Source organism: Pochonia chlamydosporia, chromosome 4 (assembly GCF_001653235.2).
Source record: "Pochonia chlamydosporia 170 chromosome 4, whole genome shotgun sequence".
In the NCBI taxonomy this organism is placed as follows: Eukaryota; Fungi; Ascomycota; class Sordariomycetes; order Hypocreales; family Clavicipitaceae; genus Pochonia; species Pochonia chlamydosporia.
Window position 1 is genome coordinate 4,974,111 of NC_035793.1, and position 25,538 is coordinate 4,999,648.

Here is a 25,538-nt window from a genome sequence, read left to right on the forward strand (position 1 = left end):
ACTGATATCAGGGTTCATGCTGCGCGTGCCTCAGTTCATGCCTGTCCGTGGTCGCCCCCGTCTACTTTCCCTTCGCAGTAGTTTGCTTGGACCCTGGTAGTTCGCATTTCATTATGGGTCTCAAGTGCTGGCCCTGTTCTCACCAATTCCATGTCCGGGCCGGGCCATCGTAGTTGTGCCAAAACTCGACTTACACATTGAATGGGTCCAGATGAAGAGGATATGATCGGCCCATGGTCTCAATTTAACGAGGAAGTCTGTCTCGTGCCATCTTCTCCGCCTCCAGCTTTTATCTCATTTACTTTTTCATCTTTTTCTTCTTTCGTTTCTTTTTCTTCTTCTTCTTCTCAGTCCAACAGACGTCATTCGCTTTTGATCTTCGCTTCACACTCACCTGCGGTGTTATCCACCGCTGTTCGTGGCGCATCGTGGTGTTGTGTGTAACTCGACAACTCAATTACTCTCGCATTTTGTACCACAGCAATCCAACCAAGATGCGATTCCTCTTAGGTCGATCCTCGAGGGGCTATCGTCAGCTACCCCAGTATGAAGATCAGAATGTGTCCCTGAACGGCTCGCCTACTTCTCGCCGATCCAAAGCAGGAAGATTGACCAAATGGATCATCGGCGGCACCACCTTGTTGATAGCAGCTGGGTTCGCAGCTCACAGCCTCGCAGTAAGTCGCAATGATGTAGAATGCTCCTTCGTCTGGTGCAAATATATTAACTGCTAACCCCCCTCAGCCCTTAATAGAATCCTTCGGATACAATACTGGCGAGGGTCCGTCTCCCGACAAGGTTCTCACCACACAGCAACTGCAAGCACTGCAATCTGGCAACCGTTCCATTTCAGTCGGCGGGGATCGACGTCTTCGCATCTTCATGCCTGCGGACTCGCCTCACATTAACCTGTGCAAATCTGTAATGTCGGCAGTTGCCTTGGGGTATCCCGCACCGATCCTATTGAATTGGGGAGGCGAATTTAATCGCCCTGAATGGCACTTGGCTGGCAGCCACATTGCGAAACTCGAAAGCCTCCTGTCTGTCATTGAGAATATGCTCTCCCTCGTCGAGGGTGAAGATGGCGATGTGCACGAGGATGACCTGGCGGTTCTAGTTGACGCTTACGACGTTTGGTTCCAGCTACCTCCCTCGGTCCTTATCCAACGGTACCACCTACTTAACCGGGAAGCCGACGAGAGAGTTCGACGCCAATGGGATGCTGCTCAAGGCTTTGCTACAGACTTTCCTATTAAACCACCTAAGCAGTCCATCATTGTCACCACGGCCAAGGACTGTCACCCCGATAGCGACTCTGGATCTGATCCGCACTACTCCCACTGGCCCGAGTCGCCAATGCCTTCCGACATGTACGGGGCTGGCACCGACAAAGTGTTGACGATGCCCTTCGATCCAGCCCGAAAATTTAAAAAGGTTCGACCGAGATGCATCAATAGCGGCATGGTCATGGGCACAATGGGCTCCCTAAGAGACGCCCTCATTCGTGCCAAAGCCAAGGTGGAAACCGTCACTCACCGGGGAAGACAACTCTGGAGTGACCAAGCCCTCTTTGGTGAAGTCATTGGGGATCAGGAAATGTGGCGAGAATGGATGCGCGAGCTCGGTGCCACATGGAACGGAACCGCTTCCGAAAACCAACTCTCTCGTCTACCGCACGACGTGCGCAAAATTGCCAAAGCGGCAATGAAGGGGGACCGATTCGAGTACGGTATCGGTCTGGATTACAGCTTCAGCACAATACCACCTACGTGCTCTGCCGAAGAGGACGGAAATTTCGTAAAAATCAACGACAAACAGGCATTACAGGAAGAATCAATCAAAGCCGGCGTTCCAGACGGCCAAGTTCGCGTCATGGGTATCCCTACCGAACTCGAACAAACCAAAGTTGGTCCTGAGAACTTATCAAACATTAAATGGGGCGACATGTCTCTCTACACCGACTTCTTCTTTGGCGTCACACCCGTTGGCATCCACCACAATGCCTACGTGAATAACCTCAAGTCGACTCGCCTCAGAGAGTGGTGGAGCAAAATGTGGTTCTACCCGCAACTACGAAACCTCGTCGCACAAGCTCTCCTTCCCATTGATGCGAGAAACACGCTTCGACCGCTCGCCAGAATACCAGGACCAGGCGAGAAAGACAAGGTGACGAGATACTGGATTCCCAAGACCGACCTCCGCAACAGAATGGTCAAGGTATTTGAGCCGGCTTCCGTCGACGCCAAATCCGGCGGCTCCTACGCCTCCATTGAATGGGAGGGAATATGCCAACAGAGCGGCAAGAAGCCTTGGCATGAAGAGATCTTTGGCGATAAGAAGGGCCCGTGGCAGCTGTGAAATGACGCAGCGGGCATAAACGTAACGGGTGAGGAGATGGGATGAATCTAGGGGGGCTGGTTGCATTTATTTTTTATTGGCGTTTTAACAGCAGCGAATTAGCATTATACCCCGGCTTCTATTAGAGCTTCATGTGTATATATTTTAGATAACATTTTGATGTCATGGGTTGGCGTTTGGGCGGTGTATTGTCGGACGGGGGCTGCATCAACTGTGGCAAAGACAGAATTGGCAATGACAAAAGATATTATGGCTCATTATGATGCATTTTGTGATGTGGCGGTTGTCTGCTGAGTCACTGTTCCTGCAGATCTAGCTTCTCTTTGGTATGGTTTGTGATCCACCCAAGATCCAATAACTCAGTTAACAAGTGAGATATGTCGCAACTTATAACCACAAGATATCAACTCCAAGAAGTTGAGCATCAAACTCAAGATACACCGCTAGAATCACAACCTGGAATCGCCATATTTACTGCCAGCTCAGAAAAATGAACTAGCTGTGCTCTTCAGTTCACGGCCACCATCAATGTCATATACCCCGACATCCCCAACGAATACACAGTCCTCACCTATACATTCTTCAACCCGACCTCACATTCACCATGACACCCTCAGACCTCCCACCCATCGACGCCAAAACCATCACCACCCTCCTCACCTCTCTCGCTCTCCCAACACCCACCACCATAACGCCCCTCCAAGTAACCGCCGACTTCCACACCATCTACCTCATCACCTACACATCTCCCCCGGTATCAATCGCCCTTCCCACCTCTCCAGACGGCATCACGCTCATCCTCCGCATATCAGGCACCCACGTCCCGCACATCAAAACAATGAACGAAGTAGCCATCATGACATGGCTCCAACGACATACATCCATCCCAGTACCCCGCATCATCCACCACGACACTACTACTCACAACATCTTAGGTCGCGAATTCACTCTTTTAGAGAGAATTCCCGGCCAGAGCATCGACAAGCTATACCCCAGTTTAAGCGAGGACATCAAAGTGAAGCTGGTGGACCAACTTATCGACATGCTGGTCGAAGTAAACGCCCATTCGTGGCAGCACATCGGTGGACTCCAACTTATAAATGGTGAAATCACGCCCGGTCCTTTATTAGAAGATACGTTTTGGTTCACGCCAGATATCCAGAAATACTTTCCCGGCGAATCTTTCCACACACTGAATCCGCTTGGCCCGTACTCTTCTCATGCGGATTTCATAACCGGCTATATCGACGCGTTCATACGTGCCATGCAACATGACTCTCTCGCATGGATGAGAGATATCATCCCCCGACTAGACAAACTGAAAGCAAAAGCGCCTGAACTGAACCTAACCAGCAGACTTATCCTAGCACACAAGGATCTACACTTTGCAAATATCATGGCCACGCAAGATGGCCAAATAACAGGCATTCTGGACTGGGAATTCGCAGGCATAGTCCCCTCCGTGCGATGGGACCCCGTGCGCGCGTTCCTCTGGAGCGGGACGTATTCCCGGGACGCGCAGGACGAAAAGACGCGACTACGCAGCATATTCGAAGCACAACTCGAGAGGAGGGGCATACAAAAGTGGTGGGAGGAGGGGGGTGAGGATGTAGAGAATGTGTGGGAGGTGGTCCGGTTTATGAGGGCGATTGTGGAGGTTTGTCCGAGGGGGGAAAAGGAGGAGCAGAGTAGGGCTTGGAGAGGATCTGTTGAGACTGCATTGACAAAGCTTGGTGTTTAGACTGCAGGGAGACGTGGAAGGTAAATAGTTTTTTTTATTAAGAGTCATCTAACAAGGGTGATTAATCTTCAAGATTCCTGCTCTTGGGGATACTATTTGCATTTCGGTTCTTTACGCATATGTACTTTCGTTCATGGTGTTTAACTAAATTCCACGGGGGTATTCCAAACATCATGGGCCATAACATATCGACGCTGACAAAGGGAACATAAAACAAAGCAGAGTAAAATAAGATATGACTGCTGGCGCATCTACACCGCCCTTCACGACATGTCCTCTGCCATGCGGACAATTTCACACAGACTTCGCATGAAGAGCATATCTGCATCCTCGGCTTCCATGTCGACCATTCTTTCTTCGCCGTTGCCACTTTCCGCCATCAGCCTGGCCGTGGCAATTAGTCGTGCGATACAGTGAAGTAGGCCGCTTTGTATAACGCGCAGCGCATTGTCTTGGCTGCTCGGCGCATTGCTGCCGCTTGTCATGATGCCATCCTTGTTCCAGTCGCCGAGCGGAGTGCTAAGTCGTCTAGGCTTTCGAACCATGTTTGCTGCTGCTTCTGCAGATGCCGCAAGTCCGAGCAACGATGCGGCCTTTTTGGGGACGTCATCCTGCCGCTGCTGTGACTCTCTCAGGTTGACCAAGCTGGCACGGCCGTTGCTTGGGACTGGTACAGGATTGCGTGCCACCAGTGCAGAGACGTAGTTATATGACACAATATGAGCGTATAACGCGTCGCATATGTAGTCGGAGCAATTTGCAAATACATTGCCAATGGCCACCCATGGCTTTGGAGTCTCTATTTCGCCTGACGAAGAAGAGTCTATGCTATTCCCGTGACGGGAACTGGTGTTCCTTGGAGGGCTCTTTGCATCGGATACCGGAGAGCCGCTTCTCTTGTAGCTGACAACTTTACGCCAAAGCGACTTGCGCGGTGGCTGCGCCGGACTCTCAGCTGCCACAGTGGCGGTTTCCGTGAGAGGGTGCTTCATCTTCTTGGCGTAGCTTCGAATTGTCTCGACAGTGAGGCTCGATGTTAGTAGCATGGTTTCTGGGAAGCAAGCCACCGATACTCTCAACGTCTCGATGGCGTCGGGTGGCAGTGGTACTGCTCTTGACGTCTCCTCGCTTTGGTGTGTCCAAGGATAAGGTTGAAGACTACTATTCAGCCACGACTGCACACTTCGCATGGGTTCTGGCGATGTTGGCGATCGAACAAAAACGGTGTTGGCTTTCAACGATTCAACTCTTGAAGCTGTACACAAGAGTTCGTCATCAGATCCATCCAGGTCTTCGCAGACAGTTGGTGGTTTTGCTAAACTGGCTGAATGGAGTGTTGGTTCTCGAAACCGCGGGCTTGACAGTGGCGTGTCCGGTGTAGTGGTTCTAAGCGACTGCGCGCGTTGCGGTACCGCCAGAGTCTGGATCTGCGGTGATCTCAGAGTCTGAGATTGGCTCCTTCTGAATGAATCCATTGCCACGTGTCTCTTGGGACCGCTCATCGTCGATGGCCTCGCGCGCTCAGTAGGTGACCTAGGCGACATTTGTCTTCGAATAGCTGTGCTGGGAGACCCGCCACTGACTGAGTGAGACTTTTTGTGTAGATTATTTGGTTTCTGTATCCAAGAGCCTCCTATATCGTTTCTTGGGTGTATTGCTGTGACGGGCGAGCTGATCTCTGAGCAAGGCGGTGTTGGCGGTCTCGGTGCAAGCGCTCCGGCATTGCATTCTTCGGCGCTTTCAGCACGTCCATCTTCACCATCCGAGTCGGCATCGATCCAGCTGCATCCAAACTGACTTTCGGGTGGCGGCGATGTCTTTGGTCTGTAGCTCACTGAGGCCAATGAAGTCGCAGTGGTGACAACTGAATTGCGATACCGAAACGCCGGTGGCTCAGCACCATCCGAGCTGTCGTGGCTGAAAGTAGAAGCTGATTCAGAGACAGTCTCGTGCTCTTCCACCGGAAGCTGGTCGTCATGGTCGATAAATGATACCATGGATTCTCTTTCTTCGATGGCGCCAAGAGACCGAACTCTCGCAGAAGCTGCGAGATATGGTGAATATGGCGACATTCTGCCACTTCGAAATTTTGTCCTTTCCTCACCGGGGAGGGCAATCACAGGGATTCCAGCTGTCATCTTCTTCTCTGCGAAGATTGGTGCAGATACTTCCAAATCTTTGGCGAGAACTTCGGGCAAGTAATCGTCTACCCGAGCTACCATATCCTCGTCGGCTGGTGCAGACTGACTGCTGCTCCAGGTCACGGAGGAAGACGGTGACAGTGTAAGTGGCATGAGACCTCTCATGCTTGACACAGACCTCGTCCGCCGCCCTGGTGGTGACGATCGTGCAGTTGACGTCGATTCACTGCTGGTAGTCGGCGTTGCTTGTGATTCACTTCTAATAGGTATTTGTACCACAGCCGAAGGCATGAGTGGTGATTCACAGTGGAGTGGTAGCATCGAGAAATGCAACTGCTAGGGACGCAGACCGCCAGCACTGAAATCTGGGGAATGGAGGGTATTGTTATATCAATAGCTGGCCCGACTCCCACGCAATCGGAACAAACAACCACGCCCAACCATGCACAGACCAAGGGCGACGAAACACCGGCAATCAAGAAAGAAACAGCCAGAGACAAAATTAACAGATCATGTCTGTTGCCGTCTCGGAAATGGACTTGGATGTTGCGGAAAGGGGCGTGATATCTCGGATGCGGGCGAGACAAAATTGTGGCAACAATAATCAAAGACTGTCGCACTGGGGGGTTTTGGCGAAGAATGTCGATATCGAAGGGGCATTGGAGCCATTATAGAGCGTTTATGCCACGGCGTAAGGCGGCGGCCAGGTTGAGGAGAAGTTGATAATGCGGTGGTGTTCTGCTAGGTTTGAAAGAAGCAAAACTGCAACAGTGCGCGAGGACAAAAGCAAAGTTGCAGCTCTGGGTCAAGAGAAGTGGCGCCAGCAAATCCCTCGGCATGTTGCTCCCATCCAAAAACGACCAAAGAAGGCGTCGAATACTGCAGTGAGAAGGGAATAGGAAAATGGCGTTTTGATGCTACAGAGGTCAAAGCAAATGCAGCCTGACTGCGGGTTTCCCCAAAGGGGTGCAACCGATGTTGTGACGATGCTGTGACGATACGTTACTCGTACTTGGCCGTTGGCTGCCATCCAGATTTGGACCCCGTGACGATGATCCTCCGGGAATAACTCTGCAACTCTGCATTCGTTTCAAGAGACCGTTGAGCAAATTAATTAAAGCGACCACTGACCATTATGCACAACACTAACCCTTGGCCATAACTTGTTTAATAACAACCAGCAACAATAAGGCAACCTTGGGTACTAAACTCACCTCGTCCCTTGACGGTGAGGCGGCATAAAAGCAAATCACATCAAATCAAATCAACCACCATCACCACCACCACAGCATGAGTAAGCCACATCGAAAGTGCCTCAAACGGTCGGCGGTGTCAAAATACCTGCTGTACAGGGGTCCCTATGAAAGGGAAGCTGTTTTGACAGGCTGTTCGCTTGAAGTCTTGAGCCATGAAGGCTGGACCAATCCACAGGGCTGCCATGTGGCCTTTCCAAGAACCTGGAGTGCACGCGCCATGGAAAGAGCTGTGACCACTGCTCCGCAAAGCTCTCCGTGAGAGATTAATCGTTTCGATAGCTTAGAATTGTCATCCAGCTCAAGCACTATACATATAATATTACGGTGTTATGACATCGGGGCTTGTGATTGTCATATCTCACAACTCGAGGATGGTCATTGTATACCAACCATTGGGCTCTCAGGGAGCCTAGCTTTGCTGGACGGGGCGGCGACCTGTTGTATTGACTGAGTCTGGAAATGGCAGCGAGGATAACAATGCCGTGGATATTCGATCCCAAACGGTGATTGATACTAACGGAAACAGTCGATGCCATCTGGGTCTGCTAGTTCTCACTCTCAGCCCATAACCACCACACGATGCAAGGCGGAGTCAGCGCCCAAGACAGAAGCAAGGGAGCGACTAACCCATCCGATGTCAGGACAAGTAGGGTAGGCAGCGAACCAAAAAAGCAATCCCAGCGATCGAGACGACATTCAGAGTAGTCAGCCTGTTGTTGGTGACACTAAGTGGCTGATAGTAAAACATGCCGAGTGGATGAAATGGCGATGCTTGGGCGATGGTGACTTGGCAGAAGAAAGGGACATCTGGATAGAGTCAGCGCCATCGAGAACTGGTGCATGTGCACATGATGGTTCCAGTACGGCTTTCGTTCTGTGCACCGTATACAAGGGGGAATCGTCGTAGCACAACCGATGCAGGGCAAAAGTATCTGAGGCGAGGGATCGAGCAAGGTGACACTAGACTTCTAGCATCTTTCAAATTTGCAGTCCGCAGAATCCGCACATGTTGAGTTTGAAGTCAAGTCTAGTCAGAATGTCTGGAGTTCCTGTCAGTGTCAGTGGTGGTCTGGTCTGGTCAAGTGGGGTCATGTCAAGGTCTCAGGTTCCATGTTCCAGCGCTTCACAAGGAAGGAGCCTTCCTTTGGCACTCGCTCTTGCCATCAGCTGAACCATGTATCACCGCCTCCTCCATTTTCCTCATTCAACATCTGCAAAATACATTGACGACAAAAGGTTGACAAGAGGTTGTAGCAAATCAACATATCAACTAATATCTGTGCTTTCATTTGTGAGTAATGCACCGAAAGCAAACATACCGACTTTTGTCCATGCTTGAGACCCTGCGGTGATCACTGAGTCCCTCCAAGTAACCATCATTTGACCAGACACGACACGTCCATCTCGAATTGTCAGAATACTCTCACGTAAAGTCAACACTGGACATGGGTGACGAGGCCTCGTCGACCGCAAAGGCCAAGGCTCATCCTTGACGGCATATTGTCGACAAAAGCAGGAAGAATTATAGAAAAGGAGCTTTTATGATGCCTCACCCATCATACTTGTCTTGTGTGAGTGGTCAACTTCCTTGGTAGCCTGCGCCGCCTTACTATGTTGTGGTTGCATGGTGGGCCACTTTGGGCCATGAATTGTCCTTCGCAATCCTTTTGGCAGAATGAGGTATTGCTCGAGTGGGGCCACCGCTCTTGCATGGGTTGGTGATTTGCCAGATGTTGGAAGAATCATTTTTCTTTCTTTTTTGCTAGTCTTGCCCTTGGGAACAACCAAAGCAAGCAATCAATCGACTCTCATCTGGCTACGGAGTAGACACCTACCCGGACTTGATTGTGGCCGCTATTGGTTTTCGTATTGATTATTTTCCACACACCATCAGAGCTGACGGCACAATATTGGGCTGACTTTTTTTTATTTTTTTTTTACTGCTTTGCTTCGTTTTGTTTGCTGGGTCCATCCAATTCTTGCTGGCTACACCCTCCTACCCTTGGGCTACTGCAAAGTCACAGACGTTCTGCATCAGTCACAGTCAAAACACAACACCAGCTATACACCCTCAACCGCAGGTACGACATGCTGTCTGAGGACATCATTTCGTCCGTATGTGGCCCGCCAATTGCTGCAAACACGGCGGTTTCGAAAGACATCGGCATATATGCCCACTCTCTGACACCCTCATGGGCGACCAAATCTACTTTCAAGAAGAGTTCTGCTCCACGTCACTGCGTTGCTGTGAGCGAGACACACATCTTTGCTGCCCAGGATCAAAAGGCTCATGTACACGTTTATTCCCGGGACCGTGGCAACCAAGAAGCCCTGGTGGCCTTTCCAGAACGAATTCGTAGTCTGGCACTGGCACACAATGTTCTCATATTGGGCACATCTGAGGGGCGATTGATTCTGTGGGAAGTGAGTATATGCCTTTCCTTTTCATTTTGAGATTGTTACACAATCACCTTGTAACTGTGTTATCACTTGGGTCTTAACTCTCTAACCCCGAGACAGATTTGCACCGGGAGACAAATCACGACACCTGCTTGTCATGTCCAGGCAGTCACTTGCTTGGCCGTCACCCCTTATCACATTCTTTCAGCATCTGAAGACTCCAACATTCATGTTTGGTCACTATCACGCCTCCTCGAGTTTGGTGTTGACGCAGGACATGAGCCTGATCTGACCTTGTCCAATCATAGGGGTGCCATCACTGATCTCGTTGTTGGGTCTAGCACCAACCCCGAAACAAGTCTTTGTGTATCCGCCAGCACCGACAAGACATGTATTTTGTGGAACTATCAAACGGGGCAAGTATTGCGAACTCTACTGTTTCCATCTTCGCCCATCTGTGCCTCGTTAGATGCTTCTGCTCGAGCTCTTTTCGTCTGTGCTGAAGATGGAGGGCTGTATCTCGTCGAGCTATTTGGAGATAAGCCGCTCATTGGATCGCGAAGCGCAGAGCTCTCCTCTATTGTTGTCCAAGTGAATGCCCCCCTGGGAGTTACTGACACAGAGGACGGCCCTGCTTCATGTCTAATGTTGGGCTACGATGGGACGTCTGTGCTGACTGGACATACGAAAGGGAAGATTTTCCGCTGGAGTCTCATGGACAATTCGCATCCTGCGGAGCTGGCTAATCTCAACGCATCCGTTACGAATCTCGTTCCCATGCCCCTAATATCGTCTCCTCAGCCATTCAAAGTTGTCAATGTGGTAAAACCTAATCAGACGCAGCGACAGTACACTATTACTAGTCAATTGCAAGGGGATTTGGAACACATTGACCGATTCAGTCATATTCTCGGCTCGCAAGGACTGCCCACTGACACAATTGAGAACGCAATGGCCTCGTTCCTTGACTCCCCGTCAGTCAACAAAGATGACTCAAAGTTGCTTAAAGAGAATGAGGAGCTGAAAGCAATCATCGAGGAACAGAAGGAACTTCAAAGAGCTACTCTGCTACAGAGTGCCGGCGGGAAAACATCATGAGCTGCTCCCTGTTACCAAGTACGGTGAAAGTAACCACAATACGTCCCCCTGCGGTGGCTCAATGCTATAACCGGCGGACGATGGACAACAATCGTGCTACCAGTTAGTTGCTGGAGCAGTTGCAAAGAAAACTGCGGCCCCGGATGACTTCCGTGCAATCAGGCCACCATCGACAAACCCTTATTCCGCTAATGCGTACATCAGCAATTTCCAAACTGTCCGTTCTCGCCTGAATACTTTTCCGGCCAAAAAGAACCACAGCGCAACATGACACATCGGTCGTTGGATATGAAATCTCTTGTTCTGGTGACTACTCAGAACTGGAGGGATGGATCATGGATGAAACAGGTGCATGATGTAGCGCTCGAGGATATGAGCACTTGTACAAGTCGGCGCCAACTTGCTCCAAGCCAAACACACAGATCTAGTATAATGAAAGAACATGATACCCTTCAGCAACAGTGATAACAATTCTCAAAATGCGCCGTGATTGTCAGTGAGGTTGAGACATTATCGTGCGTAATTCCGTGCATAATCTCCCTTTTTTTTTTTTTAGTACGAATCGAACACAATCATGAAGTTGCGTTTCCCTTTGGTTCCCATTCTCAAACAAAGAATCTCGCAAATGAACTAAATCTGTCAAAAGACTCTGGTGGAGTACGGCGAGTGGCGACGCTGATGACCCAAAGAGCTCAGCATGCAAGCAAGTTGTCGGTGATAATCGGGCTCGGACAATTCTCCACCCGAATAAAGCGCCGCCCCAGAAATGTCATTCACGCCAAACCAGACATCGAAATTCTGAGCACGGCGATTTCCTCATTGTCCACGACATCACAACTCCTCGTAACAAAATGTCGCTCGTTGGCGGATTGAAAGGTGACATGCCACAACAAGTCCGATCTCTCGTGAGTAATGCCACATTCTTCAAAATCGAGGCCTGGGACCGCGACCGCCCTGGACCTTTGCCTCTCGTCCTGAACCCAATTCCCCGAGAGCGCAGCCTTGTCGCGCAGGCTTCATCAAGTTTTCCCTTACTGCCAAATCACAGTAACATGCTAATGATATTTTCCGCTTAGTATCGCCAATTATTACGGCAAGGCGAACAGTTTTCGGCATACAACTTCCGAGAGTACGCAAAGCGCCGAACACGAGATGCATTCCGAGAGAACATGGCCGTCCAAGACCAGCGCAAGGTTCAGGAATTGGTACAAAAGGGCTTAAAGGAGCTGCAAGTGTTGAAGGTACGGATGCGACACTCCGTCGTCTCTGCTGTACTCGAATACAAAACTGACTGGGTGGTTTGATAGCGACAAACCGTCATTGGACAATTCTACCAGCTAGATCGATTAGTTGTCGAAGCGGGCATTTCGGTACGCGACCATATTTGAGCCATTTAATCCAAGGCACGGTCTGGACTGACGTTTGATAGGGCAAGGACACTAGCAAGGACGGAGAGGTGGTTAGACAAAAGGAGCAAGGGTAAGCTCGTCCCGCGTACAGACCTTGTTGTCTGGAGAGTTTGCAGAGTACTAATTATTTTTCGCAGCTGGAACTGATCTGGCACTGTGAGACGACGCTTCAATGAAAATTGCATGGAGCTTGTATAGTAGGGGGCGGATAATGATTGTACATTGAAAACACAAACGGATACCTTAACTTGAGCATGTCCACCAGCTCTGGGCCCAGGAGTCATCTGAAATTTGGGGAGATAGACTTGGAGAAAATAAAAATTACATCTCAACACCATTATCTCAGGGTAATCCTGACTTTTTGGATATCAAATCGCGCGGGTGGTTGAAGATGCTTCGGTCTCTGCCAGGGAGTTAGGAGTGGCTGACCAAGTGGCCGACCAAGTAGCCAACACAACCACTTCCAAAATTGAGTTTTGCAACAGTAAAACGCGCAGAAGCTATTAAATATCGAGGTATATTGCGAATATAGCTACCTAGGTACTTTACGCATTATGAACTCGTAGATTTGTCGTCTGCCGCCCGTTGGATGATTGCTCCCATTCTCTCATCAAAGTCTCGAGCACCTCGTGATTATGTCATCAATTCCAGGCCCCGTAATTGGTCTCGCCGCGACACCCTCGCCCCAACCTCGACATTGGACAATCCATCAAACAGACGTGTCTCCGGTCAGCGCATCGCATGAACCTGCTGGGCGGTCGCTGCAACTCGCCTTCTAGCAAACTGCAGACCGTGCATTCAGCCAGGCGAATTTCTATCTTCACGGATCTGCTGCGGCAGTTCGTACCGGCCCAACAATGGCTCCAGGAGTTCGTATCACCGCTTCTCAGCCTCCATGCTCTGCTTCAGCTGACATGCCTTCTTACAGACCAGACGCGCCAATCGAAGCGGCTACGCCGAACACGATGACTTTGAAGGTCGGCGACTACCCCCATGCTAGATTGAGCATATTCTAACCATAAGCTAGGTCTGCCGGTGCGACAATGGCGGCAGGAGTGGGTGAATGTGGCACCTCCGTTGCCTCAAGAACCAATTCAACAGAACGACATCTGGGCCATTGAACTCATTCATGGAATGCCAAAAGACTCGGCATTATTGGCACCGCATAGCCAGGAGTTACTTCGAGCTGCACGGTCCGGACGATTATACAAACGACCTGCTCCGACTGAAGAGGAGGAGGCCGACACAGAGACGGCACAGAACGCCGAAAAGAATGAGAAGAAGGAGGAGGAAACGGCAGTACCGGGATTTTCCATCAAACTTTGGAAGCAGATTGCACGAAATAATGAAGGCTCGGGCTTGTCTCATCTGGCGAAACGGAGAAAGGGCACAGTAACGATCGCCAGCAAGACTATCGAAGACAGGGCTACGGGTCCTACTGTCACCAGAGCAACTGTGCGAAGAATAGATGCAGCCGGAAACCCGTACACTGAGGAGGTTACATTGGCCGATGGTCAGCATGTCGTAGGAGAAATCATCTCCACGCGCGTCGAGACTGCTCCAACAGGCGCAACGGATGCCTTTGTTGCCCCGGCACCACCACCCAGACGACGACCACCACCACCTAAGAGAAAGTCCAAGGCCGGTCCTGGGCGCGGCAAGAAGAAGATCAAGAATCCTCTTCCTGGCGAGGGTCAGACTGCAGGTGTCGCACCGGTTGCTGATGGTACGGCTCCGGTCGTGAAGGCCGAAGGTCAAGGAGAAGCCGTACGATTACATCATTTTCAAACATTGCTTGTAGTTGCTAATCTCTCATATTACAGGACACCGCTCAGGAAGGCGTGGGAACACCCAATCCTGATAGTGAAATGGCCGAAGGCGACGATGATGATGACGATGACGAGGGCGACGATGGTGACGATGGCGATGACGATGATCAAGAAGATGGTGAACGCCAGGGTGATGATGCCAACGACTCCAAGGTTCAGGACGAAGAAATGACGGATGTTGTGGATGAGCCCAAGCCTCCAACTCCTAGCAAACCGGTCGTTGACGCCATGGATGGTATTTCGCAAACTGATGCAGTGCCTCCCAATCCTCTCACGTTGGCGCCACCCCTCGCGAGTCTTGCCACTGGTTCACCCAAGACAGAAGGCAGCCCATTAAAGAATGTGATGCTCCAATCGCCCACCGAAGCGCAGGCGCCAGTAGCGTTGCCGCCAACGACAGATGCTTTGACAGAGTCTGCGCCGGAACCCGAACCGGTACCAGAAACGGCTTCAGTGCCGGGTTTGGCCCTTGAACCAAGCCATCTGACCGACGGCGAATCCAAGACGGAGTCCATGATTGCTGAGCCACCATCGACAGTTGCTGGTGACGAGGGTAAGGCTCCAGCGGACGTAGACGTTGCAATGAGTGAAGTAACAACCCAAGAACCTCCCAAAGCCGCCGAGCATGTCGACATCGAGAATGTTGAGCCATCACGGAGTGAAGAACCCCCCCAGGATCCAACTCCCCCAAGGATATCAAGCCCGGATGTGGCATCGAGAGAATCAGCATTGTTGCCCCCTCCGCCTGACCAAGTCGGCAATATCTCGAGCCCAAAGGCAGAAGACGGTCATGACAGAGTTTCTGACAATGAGAACAAGAGCAAGGATAATAACCAAAACGAGTCGGCTGTTGTCCCCGAGCGCCCACCGTTACATGCGCATGATTCCGTTATGACCGAGGACACCATCAAGCCGGAGGACTCTGCATCAGTCAGGTTCCCAGAGTCTGGGGCTCCTTCAGAAGTTGGGACTGCATCAGCAGAGGACACAAAGGACTCTGCAATGACCGCCCCAGCGGAAGCAATGGAGGTGGACCAGAAAGATCCGTCCCCAGAGCAAATCTCTCCAGTCACAGGAGCGAAGGAAGACGAGCCTGCCCTGTTTCATGCAGTGCCTGTTGTTGAAGAGACAGAGCCTTCAGGGGAGACGAAAGACGAGACTCCTAAGGCGGCCACTCCTCCTTTGCTCGACACAGCTGTAGCTGACGCCGCCGAACCCAAAATCTCGCCGCCTGTCGTTGACACAGCACCGATTCCCGAAACCAAGGAGCCTAGTCCTCCCGCCCCACTGCCAGAGATAACTAATGACGAACCTGTGGCTGCTCCTCCTGAGCCAGAGAAATCGCCCCTTGAGGAGCCATCAGTTGAAAAGGCTGACGTTGCTGTAGAGGAAGAGAACCCAGAGCCCCCTGTGGAGCAGGCAGAGCCTGAAAGGGAGGAAATCAAGGATGAACCTGTGGAAGAACTTGTGGAAGAACCGAAGATTGAGCCAATGCCAGAACCAGCCGCCGAGCCGGTCGCAGAAGCAACGCCTACTGATCTTCCAGCAGAAAATACAGCGCTTCCTGTTCCCCCCGCGCCTGTCGAGGTTCCAGTGACGGAAGCAGTTCCAGAACCTCAACCTGTAGAGGCGGAAGAAAAGAAGGAAGACCCGCCAGCCAATGCGTAGGTCGTTTGGCGGCTTGCAGCATTTAATATGGTGGGGGACAAAAGTGTACATGTTGGAGCGATTAGGTTTACTCTTGCTGTGGGATATCAGATTAGGGTGTTTTGTCTACAGGTATGTTTGGGAAGGCGTTGTGAGTTGTTTCGGGGTGTATGGTATTGTAAATGATGGGCAGGATTGTGATTCGTAAGAATAAGAAACGTTTTGTATTTGGGTATTGTACAATGTGGCTTTGCCAAGGCTCTGGTTCGTTTATGCTGTGCGTAACTCGTGACTGTGTCTATGTAAACCGTATATCAATAATGTCCGATGTCCGCAATGCTTGTATGCCTTTAATCATCTAAACATGCCATGAAATGAAAACTCCGATATGCAAATCATGCCGCATGACCACCCACCTCACCCCCTTCAAGCAACTCCTTTGGCAAATCCTCAAACAATCTCCCATTCAGCGTGCCCTGCTCCCTATCCCCCTCCCCAGCCGCAGCTAAATGTCCCATCTGCTGCAATCTCGCAATCCTGCCATTCATCTGTAGCCCACTCGCATGGGCATTACTCAGTCCCAGCAATCCGGCGCTCGTAATTAACAGCGCCATGAGAACCATGGCCCCCGCCTGGGTTTGGTTCCCACTAAACGCCGCGACCAGGTAGACAATGAGCTTCGCGGCCGCCTCGAAGTAACTCTCTGCTACGCTCTGCTGCCGAAGCCACATCTGCGTCGTCACGGCTTGGATGTCTGATGTCAAACCACGGAGGAGGATGCGTGAGCCGTTCCCCAGGTCGATTACGTATTCGCCCTGGTCGTCTTTTTCTATCTGAGGAAGTTGTGCTGGCCGCGAGCGTTGCTTGATGGAGTAGATGTTTAGAATGCGAGATGCCATGAGGGCGATTATGAATGCTAGTCCCCACCAATCTGCGAGGAGGATCATGAATATGCTGGCGATGATTGTCAACACGGGACTGAGGAGGTAAAACGCGTGGCTTAGCCAGTCTATCTCGATCTTTTTCTCTGTGTGTAGTGGTTTTTGTCGTGTCATGAGTTTATATACGCCGCGCTTAAATGAGTCCATTTGTTCTGCTGCAGTTCCGGACTTCACTACGCCAATGTTGAGCGTAAGGACACCATTGTGACTTGCTTTCTGCCAACGACGTCGGATGTACTGCACCATGGCGGCATTGTTGATAGAGTAGCTGGTTTCGTTTCCGCCTTTTGGAGATGTTAATACGGCGGAGAGGGACGGTTCCTTGTTGTTGGTGTTGAGTGCATCGACTGCCTGTTGGTATTGCAGACCGGGTGCGAGGACAAAGGCGTCGAGCCAGGAGGAGCCGCCGGTGATGACGGTTCGTTGGGCGACGGTGTGAAGGTCCGCGAGGGCGAGGAGACCTGCTGCAGAGAGGGAGAGGTTGGGGATGGGGGTGGAAGAGAATGCTGCTATGAGTGGTTTGGATTCTGAGAAGGCGGCTGGTTCGGCCATGGGGAGACATGTGTTTCGTAAGAAATACGGGAGGAAAAGGTAGAAAACTCGGTGCTTTGAGATCTTGCACTACATGTTGCTGGTGTTTTGGACGACGCAGAATAATTCATGTCCTCTTGAATGAGTAGGTTGAGAGTCTGGACTGTTGTCGAAGGGTCTTATGTCCTTATGCTGTGGCGATGGAAAGCCTCAAAGTGTCATGTTGAACTTTGAAGGTAGTAATGCTATTTTCAAAGGGTGCAATGTCCTTCGGGCTCTTAAGCATGGACACATAGTCCAAAATACCGGATTCTAGTCATGGCAACCAAGCGGAAAGTATCCGAGGATGACGGCGTACAAGACACTCATACCTCAACCCATGATGGCAGCATGTAGTCCACAGACCATAGTGAAGCTCACATGGCGTGTGAGATGCTGCTCTAGTATGGTAGCCGATCGGTGTCGTGACCTCGCGCTATGCGGGTAAACTGTCGTGCGTTAGGCTGTTGTAACGTCATGACGGCATTTGATGTGGTGGGTTTGGTGTGTATGCTGGGGTTGCGCGTGAGACACCTACTTGACGTGATGGTTGGAGTGCCACGAGATTTGCGTTGACATATCTCGTGTTTGTGAGTGGCTATTTGAAGCCCGTGGTGTGTGAAGCTTGATTGTGCTGATGTTCGTATTTTTATGGCATGTTGTTGACGGTCAAGAGTTTGGGGATAAGCTGTGGTAAACGCAGTGCGAAGCGGCTAGCTGTAGCTGCAGCCACTTTTGGACAGTTGTAGCTCACAGTTAACAACGGATAAGAATATGAAACTTGGTCGCGGATTTTTGTCTTCGCATAAACCGCATGTTATTGGGCTCAAATGCCATCTTGGCGACGCAACGCGAACCTCCATGGGTGCTCCCAACACGATCTTGCCACACAGCCTAGATCTCTGCCCAGATGAATCATGCTTTACGTGTAACTTCAGCTATACCCGTGTGATCGCCGCTTGGTAGCCGAGAGAACCGGATTTATTCTTGTCTGCTGCAAGATGTGCCGTTGAGTCTGGTGGAAGGTCTCACAACCGAAGTCAATGTAACACAACATCACGCTGAGGCTCTGCTTCGTGGTGGGAAGGCAATACTGATCAACCCGTGTGGGTGACTTGTCATTCATGGAGATATTTTTACTTGCATTCGGACTGTATTTGGCGCGCTGGATGATTTTGACATTGCCTCATGGCTTTGTGGTCAAACTTCTGTCGCCTCGTGCGATGGATCTGGAATGATGAACTGGTCATAGTCTGTTGCTTGTTTACAGTTACCAATTGTTCCGACACCCAGGATCACCACACACAATGACTGTGTAGCTGAACTTGAGAAATATAAACAGCCGACAAAATAAATATTGACATAATTTCTCACGTAGATAATGTAGGAAGCTAAAAAGAAATGCAAATGGAAGAACCGGACTCCTGCATGCCGACTGGGCTACCCTAGGCTCGTTGCTCATGATGACTCAGCAACCAGACAGCTCTCCATCCCAAACACCTTCACCCCACAGTTTGTCGCCAGCTTCAGATGAAGCTCCAAGCACGACCTCGCCGCCCAAGCTCACCATCGACATGCGGCGCACACTCCAATCAGCCCTGCTTCTGGGCCTGTCGTCGCTCGCAGCTGCAGTTTTCAAAGACGAAGTCGGCGACATCGATTTTCATTACTCCCTTGTCGGTCTACCGCAGGTCGAGACCACCTTCTTCCACCGCCCGCGAAAGGAGGATAAGGCCAGTTTGCTCTACACACTAGGCGATGTCGGTGTCGTGGGTGCCATCAATCCCAGCAACGGCGAGTTGATATGGCGCCAACAAATAAGTCATGGCATTGCCAATGGAGGTGGTCATCTCAGAGCGCCCGAGGGCGAGAATTGGGTGACGTCGGCGCACGGCTCCAAGGTGCAAGCCTGGAATGCGCTCACCGGAAGAAACATCTGGGAAATGGAATTCAAGGGCCAAGTTAAGGACCTCGAAATAATGGAACTGACTGAAGCTTCGAGAAAGGATGTTTTGGCTTTGTTCGACGAGGATGGTGTCACGGTGCTTCGACGCCTACACGGGGCTTTGGGAACTGTTGTTTGGGAGTTCCGCGAGACGAGCAAGGACGTCCCTGTCCAGGTCTCGACCAACCTTGCCAATATCTATGTTCTCAGTTTGCATGGCTCTCCGGGCTCTTACAACCTGAAGGTTACCTCTTTGGACACGGCTACTGGTGCCAGAGTTGATCACTGGTCGGTGGGCAACAAGGGCGACATCCACGGAGCCGAAGATGTCATGTTTGTTGGCGCCAACTCTGCTGCACCCATTGCCGCTTGGGCGAGCCGTGGTCTTTCCAAGCTGAGCGTCAATGTTCTCGGTACCAAGTCTAAGCAGGATTTCACTCTTCCCGATGGGACTGACTCGATTCGCATCCATGCTCCTCATCTGATCCAATCTCAACCCCATTTCTTGGTTCATATCGGCACCAAGACCGGCCACAAAGCTGAAGTCTATCATACAGACCTCAAGAGCGGACACGTCTCCAAGGCGTACGACCTTCCCCAACTTTCCGGACCCGGTGCCTTTTCAACAAGCTCCGATGCTGCCAATGTCTACTTCACGCGTATCACCGACGACGAGATTATAATCGTGTCCTCTGAGTCTCATGGCGTACTTGCCCGTTGGCCATACAAGCCGCAAGATGGACAGAATGCTGTCCATGCCGTTTCGGAAGTCATCAAGAAGGCCGGTGGTAAGGATTTTGCCATTCGGTCGGCCGCTGTCACCCGTGGCGATGACTGGGTTCTGATCAAGAATGGCCAAGTTGATTGGACTCGTCACGAAGGCCTTTCTGGTGCCGTGGCCGCTGTCTGGACTGAAATCCCTGAGGCAGAGAAACTTGCCGAGGTCCTAGCCGAGGAGGCTCATGCCAACCCTGTTGCAGCATATATACACCGGGTCAATCGACACATTGCAGACTTGCAGCATCTCCCGGCGTATCTCGCTCATCTTCCTCAGCGCATCATTGATGGAATTTTTGGCGCTGATCTGGCTGGCCACAAGGAAGGCTTGCACCGTGATACCTTTGGATTCAGCAAGATTGTTGTTGTGGCAACGCGCCGTGGCCGATTCTATGGCCTGGACACTGGCCACCATGGCAAAGTCTTGTGGTCGCGCGCTGTTTTCCACCTGCCTCCCGGAGAGTCCCTGGATATCAAAGGCATCGTGGCCAAGGATACTGAAGGAGAGGTTACGGTTGTAGGATCCAATGGAGAGCGCGCCATTATTCAGTCTACTACTGGTAAGATTCTGGAAGTTAGCCAAGCAGGCTCCTTCACAAAGGTTGCAACCACTGCTACCATTGGCGATGAATCCAACCAATGGCTGCTTGCACTTGGTGCCAACGGACTTCCAGTGCCAAATATGCCCGTGGGCAGTATTCCAAATGACACTGTTGTGCTCCGTGATGGCAACCATGGCGTGCAGGGAGTCAAGTTCACTGCCAAAAGTGGCAAAGTCATCAAGGATGACATCTGGCAATTCCAGGTCGGCAAGGGCCAAAAGATTGTCGACATTGCCACTCCACCCAGCCATGACCCCATTTCTTCCATTGGCCGTGTTCTCGGAGACCGCAAGGTGGCTTACAAGTACTTCAACCCCAATACGATTGTTGTCGCCGTCATGGAAGAAGCCAGCAACACACTCTCAGTTCACTTGTTGGACATAGTCTCTGGCCAAGTTCTTGCGACACAGGTTTATAATGGCGTGGATGGCAGCAAGAGTCCATCCTGCGCGATGGCTGAAAACTGGTACGCCTGCACGTTTTTCGGCGAATACACAGTCGACGATGGTACCAACAGAGTCATCAAGGGGTTCCAAGTTGCTGTTTCGGATTTGTACGAGTCTCCCGAGTCCAATGACCGTGGTCCACTGGGAGAAGCTACTGAATTCTCATCCCTAAACCCGGTTGATACTCCAACTGGTGTTCCTCTGCCTTGGGTAGTCTCACAAGCATATGTTTTCTCCCAGCAATTGACAACCCTGTCGGTCACTCAGACTCTGCAAGGCATCACTAGCCGACAACTGCTGGCGTACCTGCCCGACAGCAATAGCATCCTTGCGGTGTCCAAGCACATCATTGACCCTCGCCGCCCTGTCGACAGAGATCCAACTCCCGCCGAAATTGAAGCCGAGTCACTGATGCGGTACACTCCCCAATTCGAGATTGACGGCCGGGGCATCGTTTCGCACGAGCTCGACGTTCTTGGTGTCCAAGAGATTATTGCCACTCCCGCCGTTATCGAAAGCACTAGCTTGATTTTTGCCTATGGCATAGACGTGTTTGGTACCCAAGCGGCTCCTAGCGGCGTGTTTGACATCCTGGGCAAGGGCTTTAATAAGGTGACGTTGGTTGGCACCGTCTTGGCATTGTTTGTTGGCGTCTCTTTCTTGGCGCCAATGGTAAGTCACCCAACGCTCGTTATATTGTATCATCGCAGACGAGCTAACATGTCTAGGTTCGGAGAAAACAAATCGACAGAAGATGGGAGGCATTCTTGTAAAACAGCGAAGCGATGTAAAAGAAGCATAGACTTGTGCTTGTTAGCACCATGTGAGAAGAAAATACACGTAATACGATTTCCAACAACCAATACTTTTCCTTCCTGTCATGTCCTTGATGTCCGTCATGCCTCTGGCCAATTCCCGTTAATCACGATACAGCTTCCGTTTGCACTTTTTGCGATACCCTCCTCACTCAAAAACGCAGCATACCTCGCCACATGCTCTGTCGGAACAGCCTCCATCGCCGGCTGCGTCGTCTGCATCATCCCCAACCCCTCGTGGTTCAAACCCTGCGCAAACGCATCTCCGATATTCGTGTCCGTCATACATCCGAGTAACAGGGCAACAGAATAAATGCCCTTCTTCCCATAAAAACTGGCCGTGTTCTTCGTCACGCCCACAATGCCATGCTTCGATGCTACATACGCGATGCCCCCGGCCAATCCCTTGAACGAGGCATTCGAGCCAATGTTGATGATGAGTCCGCCTTGTCGTTCTTGCTTCTCCATCTGCGCCACGGCGTGTTTTGTGACCAAAAACGGACCCGTGAGGTTGACGGCGATCACTGAATCCCATAGGCTCTTGGTGCATGTGGCAGCTGGGTCAAAGGTATCCATCACGGCGGCATTGTTGACCACCACGTCTACCCGGCCGAATCTTTGAACTGTAGATTCGATGAGTTGTTGAACGGCGATTTCATCCGTGACGTCTGTGATGTGAAAGACCACGTTGCCGGGGTACACGGAGGCGAGTTCTTCGCACACAGCAGTGAGACGGGCCTCGTTTACATCGCAGATGACGACGTTGGCACCTCGTTGGAGGTATGTTAGTGCGATTTGACGACCGAGTCCACCTGCCGCGCCTGTGACGATGACGGTTTTGCGATGAAGCGTCATGGTGTTTGGATGTGTGTTGACGACAGCGGTATTGTGTAGGGCACAATGGTGAACTTGGGCACGAGGTTCGACAGTTTCAAGAAACGGTCTCGTGAGCAGATTGAGGCCTTTTTAAATGAGCCATTCGAGAACAATAGGTGAATGTAAACACTACTTGACCAAGCTGACCAACTGGTCGACCCGTGCTGCTGGGAATGTGAGACACATTACATTTGGGAGTCGCTTACATGCCTCTTGTGGGTAAGCTGCACGAATTTCACGTTTCGTCACAGGCCAAGACTGGAGTGAGCGCCAATGCAGGCGCGGGTATTGGCCTGTCAGGAAGCATGGGATACAGGATGCATTTTCTGATGGCTCGACTTATATTGTGCTTTGTAGAACAAAATTGGGCGCTTGGTCAGTGCTGGTTTTGGAGGCCTGGGAAGTGGCTTGTATTGGTTGGGACTGCGTGTTTCTGCCGGAATGGGTTACTCTGCTTGAATTATTGAAGGATATTGAAGTGGTGTTGTGTTATGGGTGTGTTATTGAGTGTGCGTCGGGGTGAATGAGTGGTGTGGTATGTTGTGATGGTGGACTGGTGATTCCATATGCGGATTTGGCTGAGGATGGTATTGCGTATTTAAATATAGGAGTGATTTTTGGGGTTTAACTGCGTGATGTTGGGCTATGACGAACTTTTCTTATATCTGACACGTGTGGTAAGGAAATTGAGGGTGTTTGCATTTGCGGTACAGTTTGAGGGTCATAGCATTTAGAAACTTGCAAGCTTCTAGAAGAGTTTTTACATGTCATAACGCACAGAGCAGTAGAACGTTAGGGGCAGTTTACGCAGTTTAGTTGTATTACCAAATTGGGATGCGGACGAGTTTATCGTTGGCCTCGGGTAGAGAAACCAGCGGCTGCTGTTGCTGGTGATGATACAGCTGAGCTAACTCTTTGAACCTGCCGAATTTAGATTGTCTAGCTCTTGGTGCTGCCGTGGAACTCTTTCTTCCTACGTTGACGAGAACTTCTATTCTCATAATTCCCTCTGGAACCCTTTCGGGAGCTGCCTGCGTCCTCTCTTCTCTTATAAATGTCAATACTGTATTTATAGAAAGGTTTGTAAAGCCCAGAGACTGGTACTTCTTAACTGTTCAATGGAAGAGCTAGCTCATATATCATTTTATAAAATCTTGCAGCCTAACTGCAACCTCCTTGCCGCCTTGCCCAAACCGCCCGCAAAGCATATGTACATCAGTCACAGATCCCGCAGCTTAAACACACTCTCTACATTCAAGAACCTAATTCAGACACTGCGAGTAATACGCATTAGCAGCCTTACAGCTCCCCTGCGCACAGCACGTTGGTCCCGTCCATCCCATCCCGCCGCACTGCCCCCATAACGCAGCACATGTTCCAGTTCCCCCGTTCCCGGGATCAGAGCCACCGCCAGAATTACCACTCAGCTTGCCGTTGATGAACGTCATTGCCTGCTGTCCGTAGATACTCACGTATTGCTGGTGGTGGTTCGCGTCGTTGCCGGTGCAGCAGTATGGATCCTGGGAGTCGCAGTAGGACTGGATCTTGGATGCGTTGGGGCATTTGAAGCTCGCGGGACGGGCGTCAAACTACATTCAGGTTTAGTATTTTTCTCCTGGGATATGGATGAAGTCAGGTATGAAGAGACTTACGCCGCCGGCTCGACAAGTTCCAACTTCGTATGTGAATCCGTACTCGTATCGCGGGTCGCCCATGAAGATGGCAGCTTTGATCATGGCAACCGCGCTGGAGGAAATGGGAACAGATGTATCGGATATGCCTGCGCCGGGATCACCTCCGCCGCACAAAGCATTATCCATGATTTGGCCGCCCTATTTGTCGTCAGTGATGGATTCCTGGCTTACGTGGGTGTCCATATATACCTGCGAGTATCCCACCAGGATGAGCTGAGTTGTCGGACACTGCGAGTGAAATGCATTCACGGCCGCAGCAACAGCAATTGTTCCCTGTCTCGCGGAATCGCCGTACGCGACTCCCCCGCAGGAAGATTGTCCCCCGCAAGCTGGGTAGACAATGGCTTCAGATGTGGTGCCCGGGTGAGCTGCCTTGATCATGTCAATCAGGGCGCCGGCGGAGCCATAGCCTGGAGATACGGTCGTTTCACGGGCACCAAACACGTGAATTGAGGGGCATGATTGTGCAGACGCGAGTAAGGCGTACGTGGAGAGGAGTGCCAGTTTTGATTGGAACATTGCGATATTCAGAATATAGATTGATAGCGTTGGGAGTTGTAGGTTATCACAGGAAGGGCGAATGCAGCTTGTAGACATGCCACTGAACTCGTCGCACAGGTATGACTGTTACTTATACTAGTCTATAAGTTACAGTAAACAGCTGTTTCTTCATTACATCATGCTCTATTCGGAATTAGACGAAGCCATCACCACTTACACTCACGGATGGTCCAAAAGCACGCCAATTTAGCCTGAAAGGATCTCCCTCCCGGCCTGCCTAATTAATTCCCGAGAGATGAAACCTTCCCCGCAGATTCGGAAACATGGAAATGAGATTCAGCCCTTTGGATAATTGTGCATTATGATAATTTTGGGACAAGATGTTAGTTGGGAATGCCGGAGTTGAACTGCCGGTGGTAAATGTGGTTGTGGGGAATTTAACCGCCCAGTCAAGTTTGGCCAGACACAATGTGGCAGGAAGGAGGGAAATGC

At 51.0% G+C, this 25,538-nt stretch overlaps 9 protein-coding genes across 9 annotated transcripts; 5 read left to right on the top strand and 4 right to left on the bottom strand.

Annotated features, from left to right (window-relative positions):
* Positions 1-494: 494 nt before the first annotated feature.
* VFPPC_10037 (hypothetical protein) lies at positions 495-2,358 on the top strand (the record flags this gene model as incomplete). The annotated part of the gene is made up of 2 exons (XM_018288479.1): positions 495-677; positions 745-2,358. 2 exons carry the CDS (start codon positions 495-497, stop codon positions 2,356-2,358), a joined length of 1,797 nt encoding a protein of 598 aa, XP_018137906.1.
* Positions 2,359-2,962: 604 nt separating this feature from the next.
* VFPPC_10036 (aminoglycoside phosphotransferase) lies at positions 2,963-4,099 on the top strand (the record flags this gene model as incomplete). Its single annotated transcript, XM_018288478.1, has 1 exon — positions 2,963-4,099. The coding sequence occupies one exon, from the start codon at positions 2,963-2,965 to the stop codon at positions 4,097-4,099; it is 1,137 nt and encodes a 378-aa protein (XP_018137905.1).
* A 263-nt stretch (positions 4,100-4,362) lies between these two features.
* On the bottom strand, positions 4,363-6,405 carry VFPPC_10035 (hypothetical protein; the record flags this gene model as incomplete). Its single annotated transcript, XM_018288477.1, has 1 exon — positions 4,363-6,405. The coding sequence occupies one exon, from the start codon at positions 6,403-6,405 to the stop codon at positions 4,363-4,365; it is 2,043 nt and encodes a 680-aa protein (XP_018137904.1).
* A 3,179-nt stretch (positions 6,406-9,584) lies between these two features.
* VFPPC_10033 (ribosomal assembly complex component) lies at positions 9,585-10,994 on the top strand (the record flags this gene model as incomplete). The annotated part of the gene is made up of 2 exons (XM_018288476.1): positions 9,585-9,920; positions 10,017-10,994. 2 exons carry the CDS (start codon positions 9,585-9,587, stop codon positions 10,992-10,994), a joined length of 1,314 nt encoding a protein of 437 aa, XP_018137903.1.
* A 2,266-nt stretch (positions 10,995-13,260) lies between these two features.
* VFPPC_10032 (hypothetical protein) lies at positions 13,261-15,900 on the top strand (the record flags this gene model as incomplete). The annotated part of the gene is made up of 4 exons (XM_018288475.1): positions 13,261-13,272; positions 13,332-13,380; positions 13,431-14,170; positions 14,227-15,900. 4 exons carry the CDS (start codon positions 13,261-13,263, stop codon positions 15,898-15,900), a joined length of 2,475 nt encoding a protein of 824 aa, XP_018137902.1.
* A 374-nt stretch (positions 15,901-16,274) lies between these two features.
* VFPPC_14710 (hypothetical protein) lies at positions 16,275-17,372 on the bottom strand (the record flags this gene model as incomplete). The annotated part of the gene is made up of 1 exon (XM_018292478.1): positions 16,275-17,372. One exon carries the CDS (start codon positions 17,370-17,372, stop codon positions 16,275-16,277), a length of 1,098 nt encoding a protein of 365 aa, XP_018137901.1.
* Positions 17,373-18,853: 1,481 nt separating this feature from the next.
* On the top strand, positions 18,854-21,933 carry VFPPC_10030 (hypothetical protein; the record flags this gene model as incomplete). Its single annotated transcript, XM_018288473.1, has 2 exons — positions 18,854-21,832; positions 21,889-21,933. 2 exons carry the CDS (start codon positions 18,854-18,856, stop codon positions 21,931-21,933), a joined length of 3,024 nt encoding a protein of 1,007 aa, XP_018137899.1.
* Positions 21,934-22,056: 123 nt separating this feature from the next.
* Positions 22,057-22,830, bottom strand: VFPPC_10029 (short chain dehydrogenase; the record flags this gene model as incomplete). Its single annotated transcript, XM_018288472.1, has 1 exon — positions 22,057-22,830. One exon carries the CDS (start codon positions 22,828-22,830, stop codon positions 22,057-22,059), a length of 774 nt encoding a protein of 257 aa, XP_018137898.1.
* A 1,283-nt stretch (positions 22,831-24,113) lies between these two features.
* Positions 24,114-25,064, bottom strand: VFPPC_10028 (acetylxylan esterase; the record flags this gene model as incomplete). Its single annotated transcript, XM_018288471.1, has 3 exons — positions 24,114-24,440; positions 24,504-24,683; positions 24,735-25,064. The coding sequence occupies 3 exons, from the start codon at positions 25,062-25,064 to the stop codon at positions 24,114-24,116; spliced, it is 837 nt and encodes a 278-aa protein (XP_018137897.1).
* Between the last annotated feature and the right edge of the window lie 474 nt (positions 25,065-25,538).